We start from the raw sequence: 25,153 nt of genomic DNA, 5'->3' as shown, positions 1-25,153 counted from the left end.
AATAAAGGACTCTCTACTTACCCTATTCGGGCTGTTCCCTTCATAATACCCCTAATTCAGTCTCGCTGGTCAATAAAGGGCTCTCTACTTACCCTATTGTGGCTGTTCCCTTTATAATACCCCAGATTCAGATGTGCCGGTCAATAAAGGACTCTCTACTTCCCTATTGAGGTTGTTCCCTTTATAATACCCCCTAATGCAGATGCGCTGGTCAATAAAGGACTCTCTACTTCCCTAGTGTGGCTGTTCCCTTTATAATACCCCCTGATTCAGATGTACTGGTCAATACAGGACTCTCTACTTCCCTAGTGTGGCTGTTCCCTTTATAATACCCCCTGATTCAGATGTGCTGGTCAATAAAGGACTCTCTACTTCCCTAGTGTGGCTGTTCCCTTTATAATACCCCCTAATGCAGATGTGCTGGTCAAAAAAAGACTCTCTACTTACCGTATTGTGGCTGTTCCCTTTATAATACCCCGATTCAGATGCACTGGTCAATAACGGACTCTCTACTTACCCTATTTCGGCTGTTACCATTATAATACCACTTGATTCAGATGCACTGATCAATAAAGGGCTCTCTACTTACCCTACCGTGGCTGTTCCCTTTATAATACCCCCTGATTCAGATGTACTAGTCAATAAAGGACTCTCTACTTACCCTATTGCGGCTGTTCCCTTTATAATACCCCCTGATTCAGATGCGCTGGTCAATAAAGGACTCTCTACTTATCCTATTGCGGCTGTTCCCTTTATAATACCCCCTGATTCAGATGCGCTGGTCAATCAAGGACTCTCTACTTACCCTATTGCGGCTGTTCCCTTTATAATACCCCGATTCAGATGCGCTGGTCAATCAACGACTCTCTACTTACCCTATTGCGGCTGTTCCCTTTATAATACCCCCTGATTCAGATGCGCTGGTCAATAAAGGGCTCTCTACTTACCCTATTGTGGCTGTTCCCTTTATAATACCCCGATTCAGATGTGCTGGTCAATAAATGGCTCTCTACTTACCCTATTGTGGCTGTTCCCTTTATAATACCTCCTGATTCAGATGTGCTGGTCAATAAAGGACTCTCTACTTACCCTATTGCGGCTGTTCCCTTTATAATACCTCCCGATTCAGATGCGCTGGTCAATAAAGGACTCTCTACTTCCCTATTGAGGTTGTTCCCTTTATAATACCCCCTAATGCAGATGCACTGGTCAAAACAAGACTCTCTACTTACCGTATTGTGGCTGTTCCCTTTATAATACCACTTGATTCAGATGCACTGGTCAATAAAGGGCTCTCTACTTACCGTATTATGTCTGTTCCCTTTATAATACCACTTGATTCAGATGCGCTGGTCAATAAAGGACTCTCTATTTCCCTAGTGTGGCTGTTCCCTTTATAATACCACTTGATTCAGATGCACTGGTCAATAAAGGGCTCTCTACTTACCCTACCGTGGCTGTTCCCTTTATAATACCCCCTGATTCAGATGCGCTGGTCAAAAAAAGACTCTCTACTTACCCTATTGTGGCTGTTCCCTTTATTATACCACTTGATTCAGATGCACTGATCAATAAAGGGCTCTCTACTTACCCTACCGTGGCTGTTCCCTTTATAATACCCCCTGATTCAGATGCGCTGGTCAAAAAAAGACTCTCTACTTACCGTATTGTGGCTGTTCCCTTTATAATACCCTGATTCAGATGTGCTGGTCAATAAAGGACTCTCTACTTACCCTATTGCGGCTGTTCCCTTTATAATACCTCCCGATTCAGATGCGCTGGTCAATAAAGGACTCTCTACTTCCCTATTGAGGTTGTTCCCTTTATAATACCCCCTAATGCAGATGCACTGGTCAAAAAAAGACTCTCTACTTACCATATTGTGGCTGTTCCCTTTATAATACCCCCTAATTCAGATGCGCTGGTCAAAAAAAGACTCTCTACTCACCGTATTGTGGCTGTTCCCTTTATAATACCACTTGATTCAGATGCACTGATCAATAAAGGCCTCTCTACTTACCCTATTGTGGCTGTTCCCTTTATAATACCCCCTGATTCAGATACGCTGGTCAATAAAGGGCTCTCTACTTACCCTATTGTGGCTGTTCCCTTTATAATACCCCGATTCAGATGCGCTGGTCAATAAAGGCCTCTCTACTTACCCTATTGCGGCTGTTCCCTTTATAATACCCCCTGATTCAGATGCGCTGGTCAATCAAGGACTCTCTATTACCCTATTTCGGCTGTTCCCATTATAATACCCCCTGATTCAGATGCGCTGGTCAATAAAGGACTCTCTACTTACCCTATTGCGGCTGTTCCCTTTATAATACCCCCTGATTCAGATGCGCTGGTCAATCAAGGACTCTCTACTTACCCTATTTCGGCTGTTCCCATTATAATACCCCGATTCAGATGCGCTGGTCAATAAAGGACTCTGTACTTCCCTATTGAGGTTGTTCCCTTTATAATACCCCCTAATGCAGATGCGCTGGTCAAAAAAAGACTCTCTACTTACCGTATTGTGGCTGTTCCCTTTATAATACCACTTGATTCAGATGCACTGGTCAATAAAGGGCTCTCTACTTACCCTACCGTGGCTGTTCCCTTTATAATACCCCCTGATTCAGATGCGCTGGTCAATCAAGGACTCTCTACTTACCCTATTTCGGCTGTTCCCATTATAATACCCCCTGATTCAGATGCGCTGGTCAATCAAGGACTCTCTACTTACCCTATTTCGGCTGTTCCCTTTATAATACCCCCTGATTCAGATGCGTTGGTCAATAAAGGACTCTCTACTTACCCTATTGCGGCTGTTCCCTTTATAATACCCCCTGATTCAGATGCGCTGGTTAATCAAGGACTCTCTACTTACCCTATTTCGGCTGTTCCCATTATAATACCCCGATTCAGATGCGCTGGTCAATAAAGGACTCTCTACTTCCCTATTGAGGTTGTTCCCTTTATAATACCCCCTAATGCAGATGCACTGGTCAAAAAAAGACTCTCTACTTACCGTATTGTGGCTGTTCCCTTTATAATACCACTTGATTCAGATGCACTGATCAATAAAGGGCTCTCTACTTACCCTATTGCGGCTGTTCCCTTTATAATACCACTTGATTTAGATGCGCTGGTCAATAAAGGACTCTCTACTTCCCTAGTGTGGCTGTTCCCTTTATAATACCACTTGATTCAGATGCACTGGTCAATAAAGGGCTCTCTACTTACCCTACCGTGGCTGTTCCCTTTATAATACCCCCTGATTCAGATGCGCTGGTCAAAAAAAGACTCTCTACTTACCGTATTGTGGCTGTTCCCTTTATAATACCCTGATTCAGATGTGCTGGTCAATAAAGGACTCTCTACTTACCCTATTGCGGCTGTTCCCTTTATAATACCTGCGATTCAGATGCTTTGGTCAATAAAGGGCTCTCTACTTACCCTATTGCGGCTGGTCCCTTTATAATACCCCCTGATCCAGATGCGCTGGTCAATAAATGACTCTCTACTTACCCTATTGGGGCTGTTCCCTTCATAATACCCCTAATTCAGTCTCGCTGGTCAATAAAGGACTCTCTACTTACCCTATTGAGGCTGTTCCCTTCATAATACCCCTAATTCAGTCTCGCTGGTCAATAAAGGCCTCTCTACTTACCCTATTGTGGCTGTTCCCTTTATAATACCCCAGATTCAGATGTGCTGGTCAATAAAGGACTCTCTACTTCCCTATTGAGGTTGTTCCCTTCATAATACCCCCTAATTCAGATGCGCTGGTCAATAAAGGACTCTCTACTTCCCTAGTGTGGCTGTTCCCTTCATAATACCCCCTGATTCAGATGCACTGGTCAATAAAGGACTCTCTACTTCCCTAGTGTGGCTGTTCCCTTTATAATACCCCCTGATTCAGATGTACTGGTCAATAAAGGACTCTCTACTTCCCTAGTGTGGCTGTTCCCTTTATAATACCCCCTGATTCAGATGTACTGGTCAATAAAGGACTCTCTACTTCCCTAGTGTGGATGTTCCCTTTATAATACCCCCTGATTCAGATGTACTGGTCAATAAAGGACTCTCTACTTCCCTAGTGTGGCTGTTCCCTTTATAATACCCCCTGATTCAGATGTACTGGTCAATAAAGGACTCTCTACTTCCCTAGTGTGGCTTTATAATACCCCCTGATTCAGATGTACTGGTCAATAAAGGACTCTCTACTTCCCTAGTGTGGCTGTTCCCTTTATAATACCCCCTGATTCAGATGTACTGGTCAATAAAGGACTCTCTACTTCCCTAGTGTGGCTGTTCCCTTTATAATACCCCGATTCAGATGTGCTGGCCAATAAAGGACTCTCTAATCCCTATTGTGGCTGTTCCCTTTATAATACCGCGATTCAGATGCACTGATCAATAAAGGGCTCTCTACTTACCCTACCTTGGCTGTTCCCTTTATAATACCCCTAATTCAGTCTCGCTGGTCAATAAAGGACTCTCTACCTACCCTATTGCAGCTGTTCCCTTTATAATACCCCCAGATTCAGATGCACTGGTCAATAAAGGACTCTCTATTCCCTATTGCAGCTCTTCCCTTTATAATACCCCCTGATTCAGATGCGCTGGTCAAAAAAAGACTCTCTACTTACCGTATTGTGGCTGTTCCCTTTATAATACCACTTGATTCAGATGCACTGATCAATAAAGGGCTCTCTACTTACCCTATTGCGGCTGTTCCCTTTATAATACCCCGATTCAGATGCGCTGGTCAATCAAGGACTCACTACTTACCCTATTGCGGCTGTTCCCTTTATAATACCCCCTGATTCAGATGTGCTGGTCAATAAAGGGCTCTCTACTTACCCTATTGCAGCTGTTCCCGTTATAATACCTCCTGATTCAGATGCGCTGGTCAAAAAAAGACTCTCTACTTACCGTATTGTGGCTGTTCCCTTTATAATACCACTTGATTCAGATGCACTGATCAATAAAGGGCTCTCTACTTACCCTATTGCGGCTGTTCCCTTTAGAATACCCCGATTCAGATGCGCTGGTCAATCAAGGACTCACTACTTACCCTATTGCGGCTGTTCCCTTTATAATACCCCCTGATTCAGATGTGCTGGTCAATAAAGGGCTCTCTACTTACCGTATTGTGGCTGTTCCCTTTATAATACCACTTGATTCAGATGCACTGATCAATAAAGGGCTCTCTACTTACCCTATTGCGGCTGTTCCCTTTATAATACCCCGATTCAGATGCGCTGGTCAATAAAGGCCTCTCTACTTACCCTATTGCGGCTGTTCCCTTTATAATACCCCCTGATTCAGATGCGCTGGTCAATCAAGGACTCTCTATTACCCTATTTCGGCTGTTCCCATTATAATACCCCCTGATTCAGATGCGCTGGTCAATAAAGGACTCTCTACTTACCCTATTGCGGCTGTTCCCTTTATAATACCCCCTGATTCAGATGCGCTGGTCAATCAAGGACTCTCTACTTACCCTATTTCGGCTGTTCCCATTATAATACCCCGATTCAGATGCGCTGGTCAATAAAGGACTCTGTACTTCCCTATTGAGGTTGTTCCCTTTATAATACCCCCTAATGCAGATGCGCTGGTCAAAAAAAGACTCTCTACTTACCGTATTGTGGCTGTTCCCTTTATAATACCACTTGATTCAGATGCACTGGTCAATAAAGGGCTCTCTACTTACCCTACCGTGGCTGTTCCCTTTATAATACCCCCTGATTCAGATGCGCTGGTCAATCAAGGACTCTCTACTTACCCTATTTCGGCTGTTCCCATTATAATACCCCCTGATTCAGATGCGCTGGTCAATCAAGGACTCTCTACTTACCCTATTTCGGCTGTTCCCTTTATAATACCCCCTGATTCAGATGCGTTGGTCAATAAAGGACTCTCTACTTACCCTATTGCGGCTGTTCCCTTTATAATACCCCCTGATTCAGATGCGCTGGTTAATCAAGGACTCTCTACTTACCCTATTTCGGCTGTTCCCATTATAATACCCCGATTCAGATGCGCTGGTCAATAAAGGACTCTCTACTTCCCTATTGAGGTTGTTCCCTTTATAATACCCCCTAATGCAGATGCACTGGTCAAAAAAAGACTCTCTACTTACCGTATTGTGGCTGTTCCCTTTATAATACCACTTGATTCAGATGCACTGATCAATAAAGGGCTCTCTACTTACCCTATTGCGGCTGTTCCCTTTATAATACCACTTGATTTAGATGCGCTGGTCAATAAAGGACTCTCTACTTCCCTAGTGTGGCTGTTCCCTTTATAATACCACTTGATTCAGATGCACTGGTCAATAAAGGGCTCTCTACTTACCCTACCGTGGCTGTTCCCTTTATAATACCCCCTGATTCAGATGCGCTGGTCAAGAAAAGACTCTCTACTTACCGTATTGTGGCTGTTCCCTTTATAATACCCTGATTCAGATGTGCTGGTCAATAAAGGACTCTCTACTTACCCTATTGCGGCTGTTCCCTTTATAATACCTGCGATTCAGATGCTTTGGTCAATAAAGGGCTCTCTACTTACCCTATTGCGGCTGGTCCCTTTATAATACCCCCTGATCCAGATGCGCTGGTCAATAAATGACTCTCTACTTACCCTATTGGGGCTGTTCCCTTCATAATACCCCTAATTCAGTCTCGCTGGTCAATAAAGGACTCTCTACTTACCCTATTGAGGCTGTTCCCTTCATAATACCCCTAATTCAGTCTCGCTGGTCAATAAAGGCCTCTCTACTTACCCTATTGTGGCTGTTCCCTTTATAATACCCCAGATTCAGATGTGCTGGTCAATAAAGGACTCTCTACTTCCCTATTGAGGTTGTTCCCTTCATAATACCCCCTAATTCAGATGCGCTGGTCAATAAAGGACTCTCTACTTCCCTAGTGTGGCTGTTCCCTTCATAATACCCCCTGATTCAGATGCACTGGTCAATAAAGGACTCTCTACTTCCCTAGTGTGGCTGTTCCCTTTATAATACCCCCTGATTCAGATGTACTGGTCAATAAAGGACTCTCTACTTCCCTAGTGTGGCTGTTCCCTTTATAATACCCCCTGATTCAGATGTACTGGTCAATAAAGGACTCTCTACTTCCCTAGTGTGGATGTTCCCTTTATAATACCCCCTGATTCAGATGTACTGGTCAATAAAGGACTCTCTACTTCCCTAGTGTGGCTGTTCCCTTTATAATACCCCCTGATTCAGATGTACTGGTCAATAAAGGACTCTCTACTTCCCTAGTGTGGCTTTATAATACCCCCTGATTCAGATGTACTGGTCAATAAAGGACTCTCTACTTCCCTAGTGTGGCTGTTCCCTTTATAATACCCCCTGATTCAGATGTACTGGTCAATAAAGGACTCTCTACTTCCCTAGTGTGGCTGTTCCCTTTATAATACCCCGATTCAGATGTGCTGGCCAATAAAGGACTCTCTAATCCCTATTGTGGCTGTTCCCTTTATAATACCGCGATTCAGATGCACTGATCAATAAAGGGCTCTCTACTTACCCTACCTTGGCTGTTCCCTTTATAATACCCCTAATTCAGTCTCGCTGGTCAATAAAGGACTCTCTACCTACCCTATTGCAGCTGTTCCCTTTATAATACCCCCAGATTCAGATGCACTGGTCAATAAAGGACTCTCTATTCCCTATTGCAGCTCTTCCCTTTATAATACCCCCTGATTCAGATGCGCTGGTCAAAAAAAGACTCTCTACTTACCGTATTGTGGCTGTTCCCTTTATAATACCACTTGATTCAGATGCACTGATCAATAAAGGGCTCTCTACTTACCCTATTGCGGCTGTTCCCTTTATAATACCCCGATTCAGATGCGCTGGTCAATCAAGGACTCACTACTTACCCTATTGCGGCTGTTCCCTTTATAATACCCCCTGATTCAGATGTGCTGGTCAATAAAGGGCTCTCTACTTACCCTATTGCAGCTGTTCCCGTTATAATACCTCCTGATTCAGATGCGCTGGTCAAAAAAAGACTCTCTACTTACCGTATTGTGGCTGTTCCCTTTATAATACCACTTGATTCAGATGCACTGATCAATAAAGGGCTCTCTACTTACCCTATTGCGGCTGTTCCCTTTAGAATACCCCGATTCAGATGCGCTGGTCAATCAAGGACTCACTACTTACCCTATTGCGGCTGTTCCCTTTATAATACCCCCTGATTCAGATGTGCTGGTCAATAAAGGGCTCTCTACTTACCGTATTGTGGCTGTTCCCTTTATAATACCACTTGATTCAGATGCACTGATCAATAAAGGGCTCTCTACTTACCCTATTGCGGCTGTTCCCTTTATAATACCCCGATTCAGATGCGCTGGTCAATCAAGGACTCCATACTTACCCTATTGTGGCTGTTCCCTTTATAATACCCCCTCAAGCAGATGCGCTGGTCAAAAAAAGACTCTCTACTTACCGTATTGTGGCTGTTCCCTTTATAATACCCCCTGATTCAGATGTACTGGTCAATAAAGGACTCTCTACTTCCCTATTGTGGCTGTTCCCTTTATAATACCCCCTGATTCAGATGTGCGGGTTAATAAAGGACTCTCTACTTATCCTATTGTGGCTGTTCCCTTTATAATACCTCCTGATTCAGATGCGCTGGTTAATAAAGGGCTCTCTACTTACCCTACCGTGGCTGTTCCCTTTATAATACCCCACTGATTCAGATGGGCTGGTCAATAAAGGACTCTCTACTTCCCTTTTGAGGCTGTTCCCTTTATAATACCCCCTGATTCAGATGTGATGGTCAATAAAGGACTCTCTACTTACCCTATTGCGGCTGTTCCCTTTATAATACCCCCTGATTCAGATGCACTGGTCAATAAAGGACTCTCTACTTCCCTATTGAGGCTGTTCCCTTTATAATACCCCCTGATTCAGATGTGATGGTCAATAAAGGACTCTCTACTTACCCTATTGCGGCTGTTCCCTTTATAATACCTCCCGATTCAGATGTGCTGGTCAATAAAGGACTCTCTACTTACCCTATTGTGGCTGTTCCCTTTATAATACCTCCCGATTCAGATGCACTGGTCAATAAAGGACTCTCTACTTACCCTATTGCGGCTGTTCCCTTTATAATACCTCCCGATTCAGATGCACTGGTCAATAAAGGACTCTCTACTTACCCTACTTACCCTATTGCGGCTGTTCCCTTTATAATACCTCCCGATTCAGATGTGCTGGTCAATAAAGGACTCTCTACTTACCTTATTGTGGCTGTTCCCTTTATAATACCCCTGATTTAGATTTGATGGTCGGAATTGTTGAGCTGGATAAAGGACATCATAGGGGCTCTCTTGAAGCTCGGTCCCCTCACACTGCTTCTGGGGATACAGCCCAAAGATCATGATACATATAGATTTCCTAAAATGTGGGAGGCTCTCCTGCGTCCGAGGAGAATAGCAGTAGCACAAAGGTAGAGGCAGCCCTCCATTCTAGATCAGTTGGACTGGCTGCAGAAGGTTTGGTGCGATTATTTGATGGAAAATCTGATGTATACGGCACGTAATGACTTAACGTTTATGGAAGCTTGAGTGGGGTCTTTACGGTGAAATACAATTCTTTACAAGGCAAGCCAACTCCTCAAGGGTCTCAATTATTGTCCGCTCCCTAGACAAGGGAGGTAAGGGTAGGGTTACCCTCATCGCCCTAACCAGTGGCAGCAAATATGGTAGCCTCTCCCCTAGACAGGGGAAGTAATGGTAGGGTTACACTCATCGCCCTACCCAGTGGGAGCACATATGGTAGCCTCTCCCCTAGACAAGGGAAGTAAGGGGAGGGTTACACTCATAGCCCTAACCAGTGGCAGCAAATATGGTTGCCTCTCCCCTAGACAAGGGAAGTAAGGGTAGGGTTACACTCATAGCCCTAGCCAGTGGCAGCAAATATGGTAGCCTCTCCCCTAGACAAGGGAGGTAAGGGTAGGGTTACCCTCATCGCCCTAACCAGTGGCAGCAAATATGGTAGCCTCTCCCCTAGACAAGGGAGGTAAGGGTAGGGTTACCCTCATCGCCCTAACCAGTGGCAGCAAATATGGTAGCCTCTCAGTCCCAGTTTGGTTATCTGAGATTTGGTAACCACATGGTTAGTTCCTAGTGATTGACCTCATACCCTGGGTATTACCTTACGTCTCTTGTATTATTCAACCGGATGTTATTGGAAACTATTGGTCCACAGATGGCAGAGATATCACAGGATTGCATAATCATAATGTTGTTCTCTGGCTTGTAATTAACATGCCGAGGTCCATCGATGTCTTCTTTTCTTTTATTATGTGTTGGTATCTTATGTTGTGTTCTGTGCTTACAAATAACTCAAACACAGACTGATAAAAAAAATCCCAATTGCACACATTCCAACATAAAACCATGACCAGGACTAATTAAAAAGTGACTTGCCAATGAGCAAAGACAAAGATCAAAAGAAACTGATACAAACATACACACTGAGGCATTAGTATGAAACATTTCTTTAATTACATTTGACAGATAATGCAATATCATTTATCAGCATTTCATGTGATTGAATTTATGAACTATGGCAGAGACTGTTTAAATCAGACATTGACCAGCTTAACATTGTTCATATTTCATTTGGAATATTGTGATATCTAACAACAGAATTCCTGGCTACAAAGTGCCCAAGCCGACATATAAACTTTGGAAACCCTCCTTTCCCTAGTCTTATTTGTATTTATTTTTGTGTTCATGTTATGTTTTGATGGGTTTGCTTGATATGTTCTTTGTTTTTTTGGCTCTATGCTGAATATTTCCATTTCTCCCACATTTGCTCTCCAATGTAATGATCCAATGTATGTACAGCTAAAATTGTTCAAGATTGTTCACTTGCCATTACATAGCCTTGCAAAACACTGCAACTGGTCGCAGCACGTGTCGGCTAAGACACTTTGTAACCAGGAATTGTGTTGTTCGAATGATTATATGAATGTGATACCAACATATTGGTTAAATCAAAACTTTGAAAAGTTTTAAAATCAGATGAGTGCAGTGTTTTGGAGTGATTCTGCTAACTCTACGTATTTAACATAAATGCCTTTAAGCATTTTAAAAATGTCTAGTGGTCATTCCTTTGCCTGAAGGTCCTCAAGAGGTGTTTGAGAGGATGGGTACCTTATATACAGCAGGTACTCCCGGTCTGATAAAACACCTCGGGAGGATAGCTCAGCAGCAAGGTGCTCGCCTTGGAAGCTGGACGACCCAGAGCAGCACAGGTTCCAGCCCCGGGTCCGCGCTTAGAAACCTCTGGGTATTAAGCGCGTTACAAATAACCTATCAAATATCATATATATCACCAGTGCCTCTGGCAATAATAACCAGAAACTGTTGAAATAGGCTCACTTTGCAATGGACAGGGGTTCAGTAGCCAATGAAAACTGATGAGCGGAGGAGCTAACCTTCCATGTCAAGAGCCATAAATGGCAATCTTAGTTTGATTTCAGAAATCCCTCACCGACTTTTTTTCTTTTGAATGGTGGGTGCAGATGAGGTTTCTCGCCTGTATGTTTTGTCCCGTGGAGAAAAAGAGATCCACTCTGACAGAACCCTTTTCCGCATTCAGTGCACTGATGAGGTTTCTACCCAATACGTGTCATCAAGTGGTAAAAAGACCACTGTTTGTGCTGAACCTTTGCCCACTTTCACTGCACTGATGAGGTTTATCACCTGTATGTGTTCTCAGGTGGTAAAGAAGATCTCCCTTCACAACGAAGCATTTACCACATTCAGTGCACTGATGAGGTTTCTCTCCAGTATGTGTTCTCAGGTGGATAGTTAGATATACCTTCTGACTGAACCTTTTTCCGCATTCAGTGCACTGATGAGGTTTTTCACCAGTATGTGTTCTCAGGTGGTGAATAAGAGTTTCCTTCTTGCTGAACCTTTTCCCACATTCATTGCACTGATGAGGTTTCACACCTGTATGTGTTCTCAAATGGGTAATAAGAGCTCCCTTATTGCTGAACCGTCTCCAGCATTCAGTGCACTGATGAGGTTTCTCTCCAGTATGTGTTCTCAGGTGGATAATTAGAGTTCCCTTCTCACTGAACCCTTTTCCGCATTCAGTGCACTGATGAGGTTTTTCACCTGTATGTGTTCTCAGGTGATGATTAAGATGACTCCTATTGCTGAACCTGTTCCCGCATTCAGTGCACTGATGAGGTTTCTCTCCAGTATGTGTTATGAGGTGGCGATTAAGAGCTCTCTTTGTGCTGAACCTGTTCCCGCATTCAGTGCAGTGATGAGGTTTCTCTCCAGTATGTGTTCTCAGGTGGTGAAAAAGAGTTTCCTTCTTGCTGAACCTTTTCCCGCATTCATTGCACTGATGAGGTTTCTCACCTGTATGTGTTCTCAAATGGGTAATAAGAGCTCTCTTATTGCTGAACCTTTTCCCGCATTCAGTGCACTGATGAGGTTTTTCACCTGTGTGTGTCGTCTGGTGGATAGTTAGTGATCCCTTCATACTGAAGGATTTCCCACATTCACTGCACTGATGGGGTTTCTCACCTGTATGTGTTCTCTGGTGGATAGTTAGATGTCCCTTCACACTGAAGCATTTCCCACATGTAGTGCAGTGATAAGGTTTCTCACCTGTATGTGTTCTCTGGTGGATAGTTAGATATACCTTCTGACTGAACCTTTTTCCGCATTCACTGCACTGATGAGGTTTTACGCCTGTATGTGTTCTCAGGTGGTAAAGAAGATCTCCCTTCATAATGAAGCATTTACCACATTCAGTGCACTGATGAGGTTTCTCTCCAGTATGTGTTCTCAGGTGGTGAATAAGAGTTTCCTTCTTGCTGAACCTTTTCCCACATTCATTGCACTGATGAGGTTTCACACCTGTATGTGTTCTCAAATGGGTAATAAGAGCTCCCTTATTGCTGAACCGTCTCCCGCATTCAGTGCACTGATGAGGTTTCTCTCCAGTATGTGTTCTCAGGTGGATAATTAGAGTTCCCTTCTCACTGAACCCTTTTCCGCATTCACTGCACTGATGAGGTTTTTCACCTGTATGTGTTCTCAGGTGATGATTAAGATGACTCCTATTGCTGAACCTGTTCCCGCATTCAGTGCACTGATGAGGTTTCTCTCCAGTATGTGTTATGAGGTGGCAATTAAGAGCTCTCTTTGTGCTGAACCTGTTCCCGCATTCAGTGCAGTGATGAGGTTGCTCTCCAGTATGTGTTGTGAGGTGGCAATTAAGAGTTCTCTTTGTGGTGAAAGTTTTTCTGCATTCAGTGCACTGATAAGGTTTTTCACCTGTATGTGTTCTCTGGTGGATAGTTAGAGATCCCTTCCCACTGAATCTTTTCCCGCATTCAGTGCACTGATAAGGTTTTTCACCTGTATGTGTTCTCTGGTGGATAGTTAGAGATCCCTTCCCACTGAAGCTTTTCCCGCATTCAGTGCACTGATGCGGTTTTTCAGCTGTATGTGTTCTCAGGTGGGGAATAAGATGTCCCTTCTGGCTGAACCTTTTCCCACATTCAGTGCACTGATGAGGTTTTTCACCTGTATGTGTTCTTAGGTGATGATTAAGATGACTCCTATTGCTGAACTTGTTCCCGCATTCAGTGCACTGATGAGGGTTCTCACCTATATGTGTTCTCTGGTGGGAAGCGAGTTCGCTCTTAAGGATGAACATGTTCCTGCATTCAGGGCACAAATAAAATTTCTCATCGACAGGTATTTTCTGATGGCAAACAAGACCTCTGAAATTATCCTACCGAAGGTTTATGCAGTTTCAGTGTGTGGATACCATGTGTATTCACAGAGGATTTACACAATGTTCTAAACTACCTTTATATGCAGACTATATATAACATGTCACATGTGTTTTATCATCCATAGGCAAAATAACAGGACTTATTTGCAGAAAACAATGCACGATTCTTAGGATCAGTCTGACAAGCTATATAGATATTAGATCTCTGCCTTAGTGTGCTGGATGTTATGATGAGGGTGTTTCCCTGAAAACCCTCAGGAATTCAATAGGCTTCTCCAATCACAGTTGCTCGTTTCTTTGAAACGTCAATTAGTTCCTAGACTGGTATCCATCAAGATGTGTAGATAACGCATATTCTCTCAGTGAAGCTTTGTCCTGCATTAGTCCATCAGAGAAATAAACAGAAACTCTGTTTCATTTTTCTGGCCATCAATCACCTATAGAGGTAAAAGGAGATTCACATTTATAATGAATACAGGTTGAAGATCACGGGCATAACATTTACCAGGTAGAGTGGCTCCGTGCTAGTTATTTAGTTTAATGAAGTACTTGATAGGACTTTGAAACCCCATCTATTGGAGACATGTACATGGTAAAGAAGTAATACTCTACCCATTAAAAAATAATGCAACACTTCCCAAGCAGATCTGATGGCAGCTGGAATAATTTGTTTTGCTTTACAGTTAGACCTTATTCTTAATATTGAAGACTTTTCTACAGAGTAAAAAAGAAACTGGAAAAAAAATACTTTACTTATCGGCACTGTACACTCATGCTCCGCCATCATATTTATTCAGCAAGGCCTCAACTAGCACACGGGAGAGACACATTTCCATACATGATTGTTAAGGCCATATATGTTTCTCTTCAGGCCAGCAGTTTGTCTCCAATTGAAATACATCTTGTGACCAGCCTAGTATGTCATGAGTAGTGTCCCTGTCATGCAAATATAAAACAGGTATTACTATTGAAGAGGCAAGGACTGATTTGAGATTGAAAGAAAAAAAGCAAGTGTCGTCACTATAAGAATGATGCTGGCCATGATGACAGCCAAACCATGAATGTAAACCCATATGTCTCTGCAAACAGATCCATCTCCTGAAGGATTGAGTAAAAGTACAAGCTGAGATCAGAATAATCATATCTTTGGCATGAGGCAAAGCCTTTGAGTGTCTCCCCGTACTATCATCACATCTGCCTTCCAAATGTTTTACCTCTTTCACTATTACCACATACCCAAAGTTGCTTGGCCAAGAAAGCATGCTTTTATTGACTTGTTGATCAATATTGCTGCCTAGTGATCAGAAGGATGCGTTCCGCTTTATTGGCAAGCAGCAGGTGCAATTGTATGTAAAACTCACCATTTTCCATTACACGTTCCAGTTGCTTCTTCATACAAAAGTTCACATTGAAAGTTTGCACATATGTTCTACCTCTGAATGCCCTGTGACGCTTGGCATGACCATAACTTTGTTAAAGGGACATTATGGTTAAGTTGCACTAATAAAAACCTATGAAATTCAATGGAAAAATGTTGTTACAGGGACATTATGGTTACAGGTAAAACCGAAAAACCTCAGAAATACGTCAGTTATAGTATGCTAAGCAACCATAACTCGCGCCACCACCGTGCACTGCTAAGACTAACACCCAGGACATCAAAGATGACATCACAAATATCATTGATGACATCACTGATGATATCACATGTGTAGCCCCTTCTTTTTTGTTCACTGACATATCTAGGCCAGGTGGGTTTATTTACTGACAGTAAGAAACTTAACATTTAAAAGGTATTACATTTATAGATGTTGCTATTCTCACATGTTCTTACACTACTTCCCTTAGAATTTAATCGCATCTTATGATGTACATATATAGGGGAAGAAGCAGGCCTGAAACGCCGCAATCATTTTTTTGTCTGAATACAATCAAGTAGGTTATACACAGTTGCTAATGGTGCTGCCTCTTGTTTGCTTACTTTACTCTCCATATATAAGCCCCATATGTGTATGCATTGTAGTCTATTTATGTTTTGTGTGTATTAGTAGGAATATGTAGTAAGTGATGCATTATTAGCTACTTAGTACATGTTTCACAATACGGAAAAGTCTGATACAGAAACATTCACCGTTTTACTATATACCTTTGGAAAATTACAAATATTGCACCTTTATGGTGTATGCTGCACCCAATACCTACATTTCTGTATGAGTAGGTTCCTGTACTAGAAAGAACACTGCAATGGAATGTGCTTTATAACACTACATTGCGTAATGAAATATGTAGTTCATTACACATCTCTCGATCTCCCTGATACTTTTTTGCCAACATTACATTCACAACCCCTTGTATGACCACTAAATGCATATGTGATGTCATCAGTGATGTCATCAATGATATTTGTGATGTCATCTTTTATGTCCTGGGTGTTAGTCTTAGTAGTGCACGGTGGTGGTGCAAGTTATGGTTGCTTAGCTTAGCATAACTGATGAATTTCTGAGGTTTTTCGGTTTTACCTGTAACCATAGCGTCCATGTAACAACATTTTTCCATTGAATTTCATAGGTTTTTATTAATACAACTTAACCATAACGTCCCCTTAACTACGTTTTTTCATTGAATTTCATAGGTTTTTATTAGTGTAACTTAACCATAGTGTCTCTTTAACAAAGTTTTTTCAGAGAATTCCATGGGTTTTTACCAGTGCATACTATTTTCCTACAACTTACTAATATCATACTTATCCCAATATAGCAACGTTTGTGTCCAAGTTACAACATTTCACCTTAAATCTCTGCCATTTCCCACCTTCTAGCATCATTTTGAACACTTCTATACTTTTTCCACTGTTTTTGCTTCCGTCGACGTCCGCGAACTTCTGACGTCACTGTGGACCTTCCGGACAGTGCCACATGACCATACATAGACGCAATACATTTTTCCAACATTTATATTAGCATTTTTTTGTTATGCTAATGGGAATAATGTGGTGTTCATACTGTTCTAGAGACTGGAACTTGGGATAACGGCCCGGCAGCCCAAGTTATCGGCACAAGCAAAATGTTTCTGTGTGCGCCCTGATGCTTGCAGGCTTCAGCGCATTATAAATAAATAACGAGGGCTCCAGACCATTATCCTCCATTGCAGCCTCTGCAATGGCGGGTAAAGGCCATTAGCACCCCTGTTTCCCAAAGCGAGAACACGGGGCGCTAGTAGGAAGGAAAATCCTTTTCCAAGATGGCCACCATGGAAAGAGAAGGTGGGGCTCAGGACAGAGCCCCTCTTCCCTTTCCATGGCAGCCTGCAGAAGGCAAAGTCAGAACCCTATGACCATAATACCACAAGCACATTTTTTTCCCTTTCAAATCTATCCTACTTTTGAATAACTTTATCACATAGCCTGTCCCAGGTGGACATGGGCACTTTAACTCAATTTTCCATCCCTCGCAGTCAAGGCCAGTAGCAAGATTGCCCGGGTCATGACCTTATACCATGACCCGGACAATTTGGCCACTGCCCATGATGGCCACAGGCTATACCTCAGTCACCAAAGGTATATCACTATTTTTTGTACCTATATTATGACACTTGTTAAAAAATAAAACACAGGCACGTTTGCAAAACCATGCTTTCAGGTCCTTGTCAATGCTCTTACATGAATTTGCTTGAAATCTGCCCATCTTTTTTTTCCAAAAGTGTGAAAATGTATGTTCATACATTAGTCATATAACTTAGCCCCCAACTTGACGAAATCCATTTAGACTTTACACAGACGTTCAAGGTTGGGTCTATAATCTTTCTGAAAACTTTTGTCCACATTCATCAAACGGCAACAAAGTTATACGCCATCTAGAAATGTTAAGACCCCCTCTAATTTAGCCTCCTCTTGGGAAAATCCCACCAAACTTTGCAAAAACATTTATATCTAGATTTTTAAATCGTTTTGCAAACTTTTGTGCAGATTCGTCACATAGCAACACATTTATAAGCCTTTACAATATTTTGGTACCCCCCTCTAATTTTGTCCCATCTTGACAGAATCTCACCAAACTTTGCAAGAACATATATATATAACACTCTGTTTTAATTTTATTGGTCGGCTAGTCTGGGTCCAGAGGACCTTGTTTACGCAATCTATTAGGGGTGACAACCTTCTCAGAAGGTCATTCCCTAGTAAACAAGGGGTGCCCTCTGGAGTCACTACTATGACCGGGTGTTTCACCTTGTGTCGGCCAATTTTAATGTCCAAATGTCCTTCCCGTCAAAGTTCTGAAGTTGTCCAGGAAGAGAGGTGAGAGGAATTTGGTAATTCTCCCCCCTCCCTGCATTTAGTTCATCAAAGGCCCTTTTGGACAAAAGGGTAGCTTGGGATCCAGTGTCCACCAGTGCCAAAATTGTACCCTGCCCATGTACTTGTACTGGGGCATAGTATCTTCCCTCCTTCTCCTCAAGGGGGCACAGATAATGCACATTTTTTGACAACTGGTGGGCTAATTTTTTAGTTTTGGACATTGCGAGAGAAGAGATTTGGGCAGAATTCTGTGGAGAGTCATGGGAATCTGAAAGAAAAAGTTGGCAACTGGAAATTGGAGACGTTTTGGGTTCCCCTGTTTCCGGTTCTGGGCCGCCCCCCGCCCCCTTTTTGGAGGCAGTCACCAGGATGGGTTTGAACCAGGGGACTTTCTCGCTGTTGGTTCTGGGATGAGATGATGGGCGGCACTAGCTCAGTCCCCACATCTACCCAGTCTGGATTTGAATCCCTTGGGACCCATTTTTCTTTGGGAGGAGTTCCCCCATCTCTGAAGGAGAAAATCCTTTTCCCAGGATCCTCTGAGGATCCCTCTGCCTCAAATTGGAAGATCTGTACCTCCTCCACAAACTGGGTCTGTTTGGGTCCTTTGTTTCTCCTACCTCCTCTCTGCTCCTTGGGTGGCAGACTTTCAGGGGTAGGAGATTTTGTTTCCGGTTCCTGGGTTTCCAGGGGCTGTTTACAAGTGGGGTAGGAATCTTCCTCCAAGGCTTTACACCCCCCTTCCCCTTGTGCAGAATGCCCCAAGCTCTGGGCCTGGTGCTCCAGAACAATGACGGGGCCAGCACCCCAATAACCCACCGGTTCCCACTCAGAACAGGTTTAAAGATTGAATGCATTCTGCTACCTTTTTCACATAATTTTAACAGGATTGATTACTCAGACTGCACTGGTCCATAACGAACATTAGTGTCCTATGGATTATAAGGTACATTTGATTGATTACACATGGTTATACGCTACACTAAGGACATCTACAACAGTCCTATTGCAAATCTCTGATTATGTTTCTTGTTTCTTTTTCTTTCCACTCTTACAACTACTACTATACCGTTGGAACGCATATTGGAATTGGTATGTGTGCTCATATACGTTTGATTTTTAATTGATTGTGCAATGACTGTTCCTGCATTGTGTTGAATTATTGTTTTGTAACGGCGATAGATTGGGCATATCACAATCATTGTACGGCCCTGACGAAGGTTAAATTAACCGAAATGCATTGGCTAACGTACACAATATTATAGCCAGTATCTTTAAGCCCATCCACTTTGAATATGAGATTGAATATTCAGGAGTGATAAGAACATTAATCGATGTGCAATAAATATTACATTTTTTTGAGAAAACAATAGACTATGTCTATATTGAATTTTTACGTAAATACAGGAATTACAGCACAGAATTGGAAGTTCCCTACTATTAGGGCAAACTGAGAGCACCAGTCTTAATAGAGATATTCCACTCTATTTTTCGTTTTTTCACATATTTTGGTCCTGATGCCATAGGACCTTCATCAGACTGGTAGCCCCAGGCTAAAACTTGATCAATGAATACTAAATGAATCACGTTTGATTAAAATTACAGTAACAGAACGTGGTGCCCACCTTCAACCTCTTTGTGTTAGCATCTTTTCTCAGCATAACTCAAGGTGGAGGCACACATTGAATATTCTAACCAAATATGTCATTTGCGAACATTGAAGCAGTAACCACAAAGAAAGCTGAGACTTTAGGCTTCTCAACGGAAGAGGCCACTAAAATACTGGGTTTAATAAAAGATACTGGATTTAATACAACCAGCACCAACAAAGAAGACCCGACACGTCAAATAAAACAATTGGAATACCTAATCCGCAAGGAAATCAACCGAAAACTGCATGCAATCCCACTGGGCAGATACTACAGAAATCACAGAATTCCGAGGGGTTTGCGGATTCAATTGAGACCCACGTTGTGTAAAGAAAACAAAGAGTTCATGAAGAAATGGGAAGCAATACTAAATAAGTGCTCTTTAGACTTGATCTTATTAACAATACAAGAACTGGCAAGCAACCGCCAGGATCTAAGTAAGGAAATTGAGGAGATTGAAAGCCAACTAGTAGCTACGCTAAATAGGGAAGAGGTGGATGCCATCCTTGAAGACATGAACAGCAAACTGTCAGAATATAAAACAGAGCTTGAAAATAAGAAAATCAGAAAATTCAAACGAGACACTTACGATTATATAAAAGATGAGGTGTATAATTGGATGGACAAGTACGGACCACTGCTAAGGACACCAAAGCCAAATAACAGAAGTGAAACATCCAGTTCAGAGACAGGCACAGAAAGAGAAGGTACAAACCAAGAAGAAGAAGCAAGCACAAGTGCCACAGGAGCTACTGGTATAACAGAACCACCAAGAGAGGACAGAATTCCTTTTTTAGACAGAGGAAGAAGAGAACTAGAAGGGGGAAGAGGAAAACAAAAAGCAAAACCGAACACAAGACTACAACAAAGGAAAACTTAGTTATACATTTATCCTCCAGAGTTCTCACTTCCACAGAGATACAGACCCTAGAGAAAGGTCTCAGCTTTGTTCCCACGCACAACAGTACCCTTTTTGACTCCAAAATTGAATTATACAAGCTGATTCGAAAAAATGAAACTAAAGGTATTCTTTAGTGAGCTGGAACAAGAAAACATGTCTGAAAGAGATCCTCTAGACCTAAAAGAATTCAAGGGAAAGAGTAATTTTATTCCTCCAATTAGTGTACCATCGGTGGATATATTTCAAAAACAAGTAACCAGAGACTTGGAGAAAATAAAGTTCGGTCATTCAAAGAACAAAAATATGAAACCTAATGAATTCAAATTGATTTATGGAGACGAAACGTTAACAATAAGAGCTGCAGACAAAGGAGGCAGTATAGTTCTCCTTAATAGTCAAGATCACGACCGAGAATGTGTATGGCAACTGAATGATGTAAATACATATGCTCCTTTGGACACAGATCCCACAGAAGAGATAAGAAAGAATATGGAGACACTATTGTCTAAAGCAGAAGAATTGGAATGGATCTCACACAACACAAGGAAGTTCCTCACGAATCCACATCCCTGTATACCTCATTTTTACACGCTACCAAAAGTGCACAAGGATCCACAAAAACCACCAGGGAGGCCCATTGTGGCAGGTACCAACAGCATTCTAGAACCACTGGGAAATTATATTGACTATTTCTTACAACATCTAATTCAAAAAACTAGCACATACATTAAGGGCTCGACTCATTTTTTCCAACAATTGAGAACAATTCCATTCAACCCTAATCATATCTGTTTCACCGTAGATGTCAAGAGCCTCTACAACTCCATTCCTCATAACTTGGGCAGAGAGGCAGTAGAATGGTTATTATTACAAGAAGGTGAGATACAAGCACAGAAGGAATTTATAATGGCACTCTTGGAATTTATCAGCAACAATTCTTACTTCCAATACAAGAGCACACATTTTTTGCAAGTTGCAGGTACATCTATAGCGGCCACCATGGCACCTTCTTATGCCAATGCATTTATGTACAAATTCGAACTTGAACATGTCCTTCAAAATCCACAATGGCAAAAGAATCTGTTAATATGGATCAGATACATAGATGACATCTTCGGCATTTGGACAAGTACAGAATCTGAACTTTACACTTTCTTTGACTATCTCAACAGTACAGACCCTCGGATCCAGTTTACTCATGAACATTCAAATAAAACCATACATTTTTTGGATGTGGAAATAAAGGTTACCAATTGTGAATACCGCACTACAATCTATCGCAAGAGCACTGATCGCAACAATTTACTCCAAAGGTTAAGCTTCATCAACCAAGTCTCATCAAGAATCTCCCTTACAGTCAGATGTTAGGGATAAAGAGAATAGTCAGTGACCCCACAGAGTACCAAGAATCATTGAAAGAGATGGGGAACAACTTTCTGGAGAGAGGGTATTCAATGGAACAAATTGACACAGCTGCTGTTCGCACTAGCACACAAAGCAGAGAAGAATTATTGAAACCCAAAACCAAGACAGAACAAAAGGCGCCATTGGTCTTTGTATCAAAATACTCAAGGCAAAGTAGTCGAATCAAATCGATAATCAAGAAACATTGGAACACCATAACCTGTGACCAAATAATAGAACATCTTTTCAAAGAACTCCCCACTTTTGCATATCAAAGGAGCCAGAACCTTAAAGACAAATTGGTTCACACGAAACCCATGCGGAAACAAAAGTTAACAGATCGGATTGGCACTTTTCCATGTCTCAACTGCAGTAATTGCAACTATATCATCAAAGGAACAAGCATAAACCATCCACATTCGGGAACGAAGATCAAGTTGAAAGATTATTCTACTTGTGACACACAAAACATTATTTATGCCATAAAATGCCCCTGTGGGCTATACTATGTTGGCCAGACACAATGGACTGCAAAAATTCGATGGAATTAACACTGTTCATTCATAAGGAATAACACAGCGACTTCAGCTGTGGCTAGGCATTGGCAAGAGAAACACCACAATTTGGCACAGATCAGATTCATAATTTTGGAAGTGGTCCAGAAATACAAGTATGAAAATCTACAAAAAAGACTCGACCAACGAGAAACATTTTGGATAGATCGTCTCAGCTCTCTGAGACCCAGGGGATTGAATGAAGAAATAAATGATATGTGCTTCTTATGAGTGAAACCACCTTTTGAAAATTAGTATTTAGAATTGTGACTGTTGATGTTGAATTGTTCTTTTATTTTTTTCCCATTATTTTAGAATGTTTTTGGGATCCTCTTCAGGTGCTGCCACCTTGGGTGGGCGCCCTTACGCACAGACAATCTACCCCAGTTGATGTGTACATGCGACAACACAAAATACTCAGACATCCATACCACAGTTAAATGAGTATGTGCATGATATTAAGTACTTCACAAACACCATGTTCCTCTTAAACAACGTTTTTCATTGCTCGTCTTTGTGAGGCTCGAGTGCAACTTGCACCCGTAATTTTTAGTAGTGTATCTCTTTAAATACCTCGCACTCACTTTCCACCCAGCGTGGCCTTTTGGCTACCTATCACGTGAACAATAGGCTTCTCTGCCAACACAGGCGAGACATTCTCATTCCACAGACACTAAGTTTCCCTTAACACAGTGAGCGTTTGTTCTTGAATAACCCAACACCACGTTAACAAGCGTCTAGTAGTCATGGTGACAGTCCCGCCTCTTGTGCTTGCACAGAGGCGGGACCCAAGGCGTACGTGCATCCACGCGACGCCTTGGTATCACCATGGTAACCAATAAATACCGCCCTTGTCAATCGCGCTCGCACTCCTGCGCCAGCGTTTGACATTGTAGGAGCGTTTCTGCTGAGTACCGCTAAGCGGATTTTTCGCGTTCGAGATCAAAACAGGTTTAAAGATTGACTGCATTCTGATACCTTTTTCACATAATTTTAACAGGATTGATTACTCAGACTGGACTGGTCCATAACGAACATTAGTGTCCTATGGATTATAAGGTACATTTGATTGATTACACATGTTTATACGCTACACTAAGGAATTCCACAACAGTCCTATTGCAAATCTCTGATTATGTTTCTTGTTTCTTTTTCTTTCCACTCTTACAACTACTACTATACCGTTGGAACGCGTCTTGGAATTGGTATGTGTGCTCATATACGTTTGATTTTGAATTGATTGTAAAATAACTGTTCCTGCATTGTGTTGAATTATTGTTTTATAACGGCGATAGATTGGGCATATCATAATCATTGTACGGCCCTGACGAAGGTTAAAGTAACGGAAATGCATTGGCTAACGTACACAATATTATAGCCCGTATCTTTAAGCCCATCCACTTTGAATATGAGATTGAATATTCAGGAGTGATAAGAACATTAATCGATGAGCAATAAATACTACATTTTTTGGAGAAAACGATAGACTATGTCTATATTGCATTTTGCATACAGGAATTACAGCACAGAATTGGAAGGTCCCTACTATAAGGGCAAACTGAGAGCACCAGTCTTAATAGAGATATTCCACTCTATTTTTCTTTTTTCAAAGAATGCAGCACAGAAATAAACTGATATGGTTTCAACAAAAGATAATATGATCACTTTTTCCCTTGTGACAACTCACTCCCCCCTTGTGCAATAGAAAGAGATGGAAAGAAGAGCACACAGTTTTCAGGAATACAATCAAATGCAGTTCAAATTCCAGTTCCCCCCAGCATGTTTAGAGAAACAGGGATGATTAAAACAGGCAAAAATACTTTTAAATGTGATTTGCAATGAAGTGAAAAATATTCTAAAAATGATTTTAATTCCCTTTAGGAGATTCAGGGTAGGTGACAGCTACTTTGAATTAGTTCAGGTCAACACTAGCAATGATTCAGGAATAATTTATCAGAGTGAAAATGAATTTCAGCAGTGGAAAGCAGGAAGCAGCTAATTTTACAAGTGGTGAAATTGAGCTAGTTTCAATGTGCCTAAAGTGCAATTACGGGAAAACTATAAGATGTCGTTTTGTTGGCAAGCTGAGGATCTTAGCTTTAAAATGACAGTTAAATCTCGCTTCTAGGACATACGGTTCAAAAGATACAGACGTTTTTGTGGAGGTCGATTTTCCGAATGAAGTCAAGATTTCAGAATGACAATTGCGCTTTGACAGGTTGGAAATCACAGAATAGACACACGATTTCTATGCAGTTCTGGACAGGTTGAATTGGATGGGATAAGCTTATTTTAAACTAAGGGATAGGTTCTGTACAGTTCTTAGATACTCACTCCTAGTTTTGGAAGGGGATGGACCACGTCACCGATCTGGTCAAGTTTGGGCTGCGGTTCTGTATACACCAGACAGTCTCTGGCACTGGATCTGCTCACATCGGTCTGGTCTGGGTCTGCTATCGGCACTGCACGGCGGTCTGGTCTCGGTTCTGGCACGGGGTTCTGGATACAGCTCTGCTTTCTGGGTCGGGTTCTGGT

The 25,153-nt window shown here is 42.0% G+C and overlaps 1 protein-coding gene across 1 annotated transcript in view; it reads right to left on the bottom strand.

The window, feature by feature from the left end:
- Positions 1-10,569: 10,569 nt before the first annotated feature.
- LOC138447914 (zinc finger protein 268-like) overlaps positions 10,570-25,153 on the bottom strand; it is a 75,840-nt gene continuing 61,256 nt past the window's right edge. The window contains exon 3 of the mRNA XM_069604431.1: positions 10,570-14,253. Within this exon, the coding sequence (XP_069460532.1) occupies positions 11,684-13,735 (2,052 nt within the window). The 5' untranslated portion in view covers positions 13,736-14,253 and the 3' untranslated portion in view covers positions 10,570-11,683. The remainder of the gene's footprint in view (positions 14,254-25,153) is intronic.

This window comes from Ambystoma mexicanum, chromosome 3q (assembly GCF_040938575.1).
Source record: "Ambystoma mexicanum isolate Mex_15411 chromosome 3q, UKY_AmexF1_1, whole genome shotgun sequence".
Classification (NCBI taxonomy): Eukaryota; Metazoa; Chordata; class Amphibia; order Caudata; family Ambystomatidae; genus Ambystoma; species Ambystoma mexicanum.
This window is presented reverse-complemented; position numbering and strand designations above follow the sequence as displayed.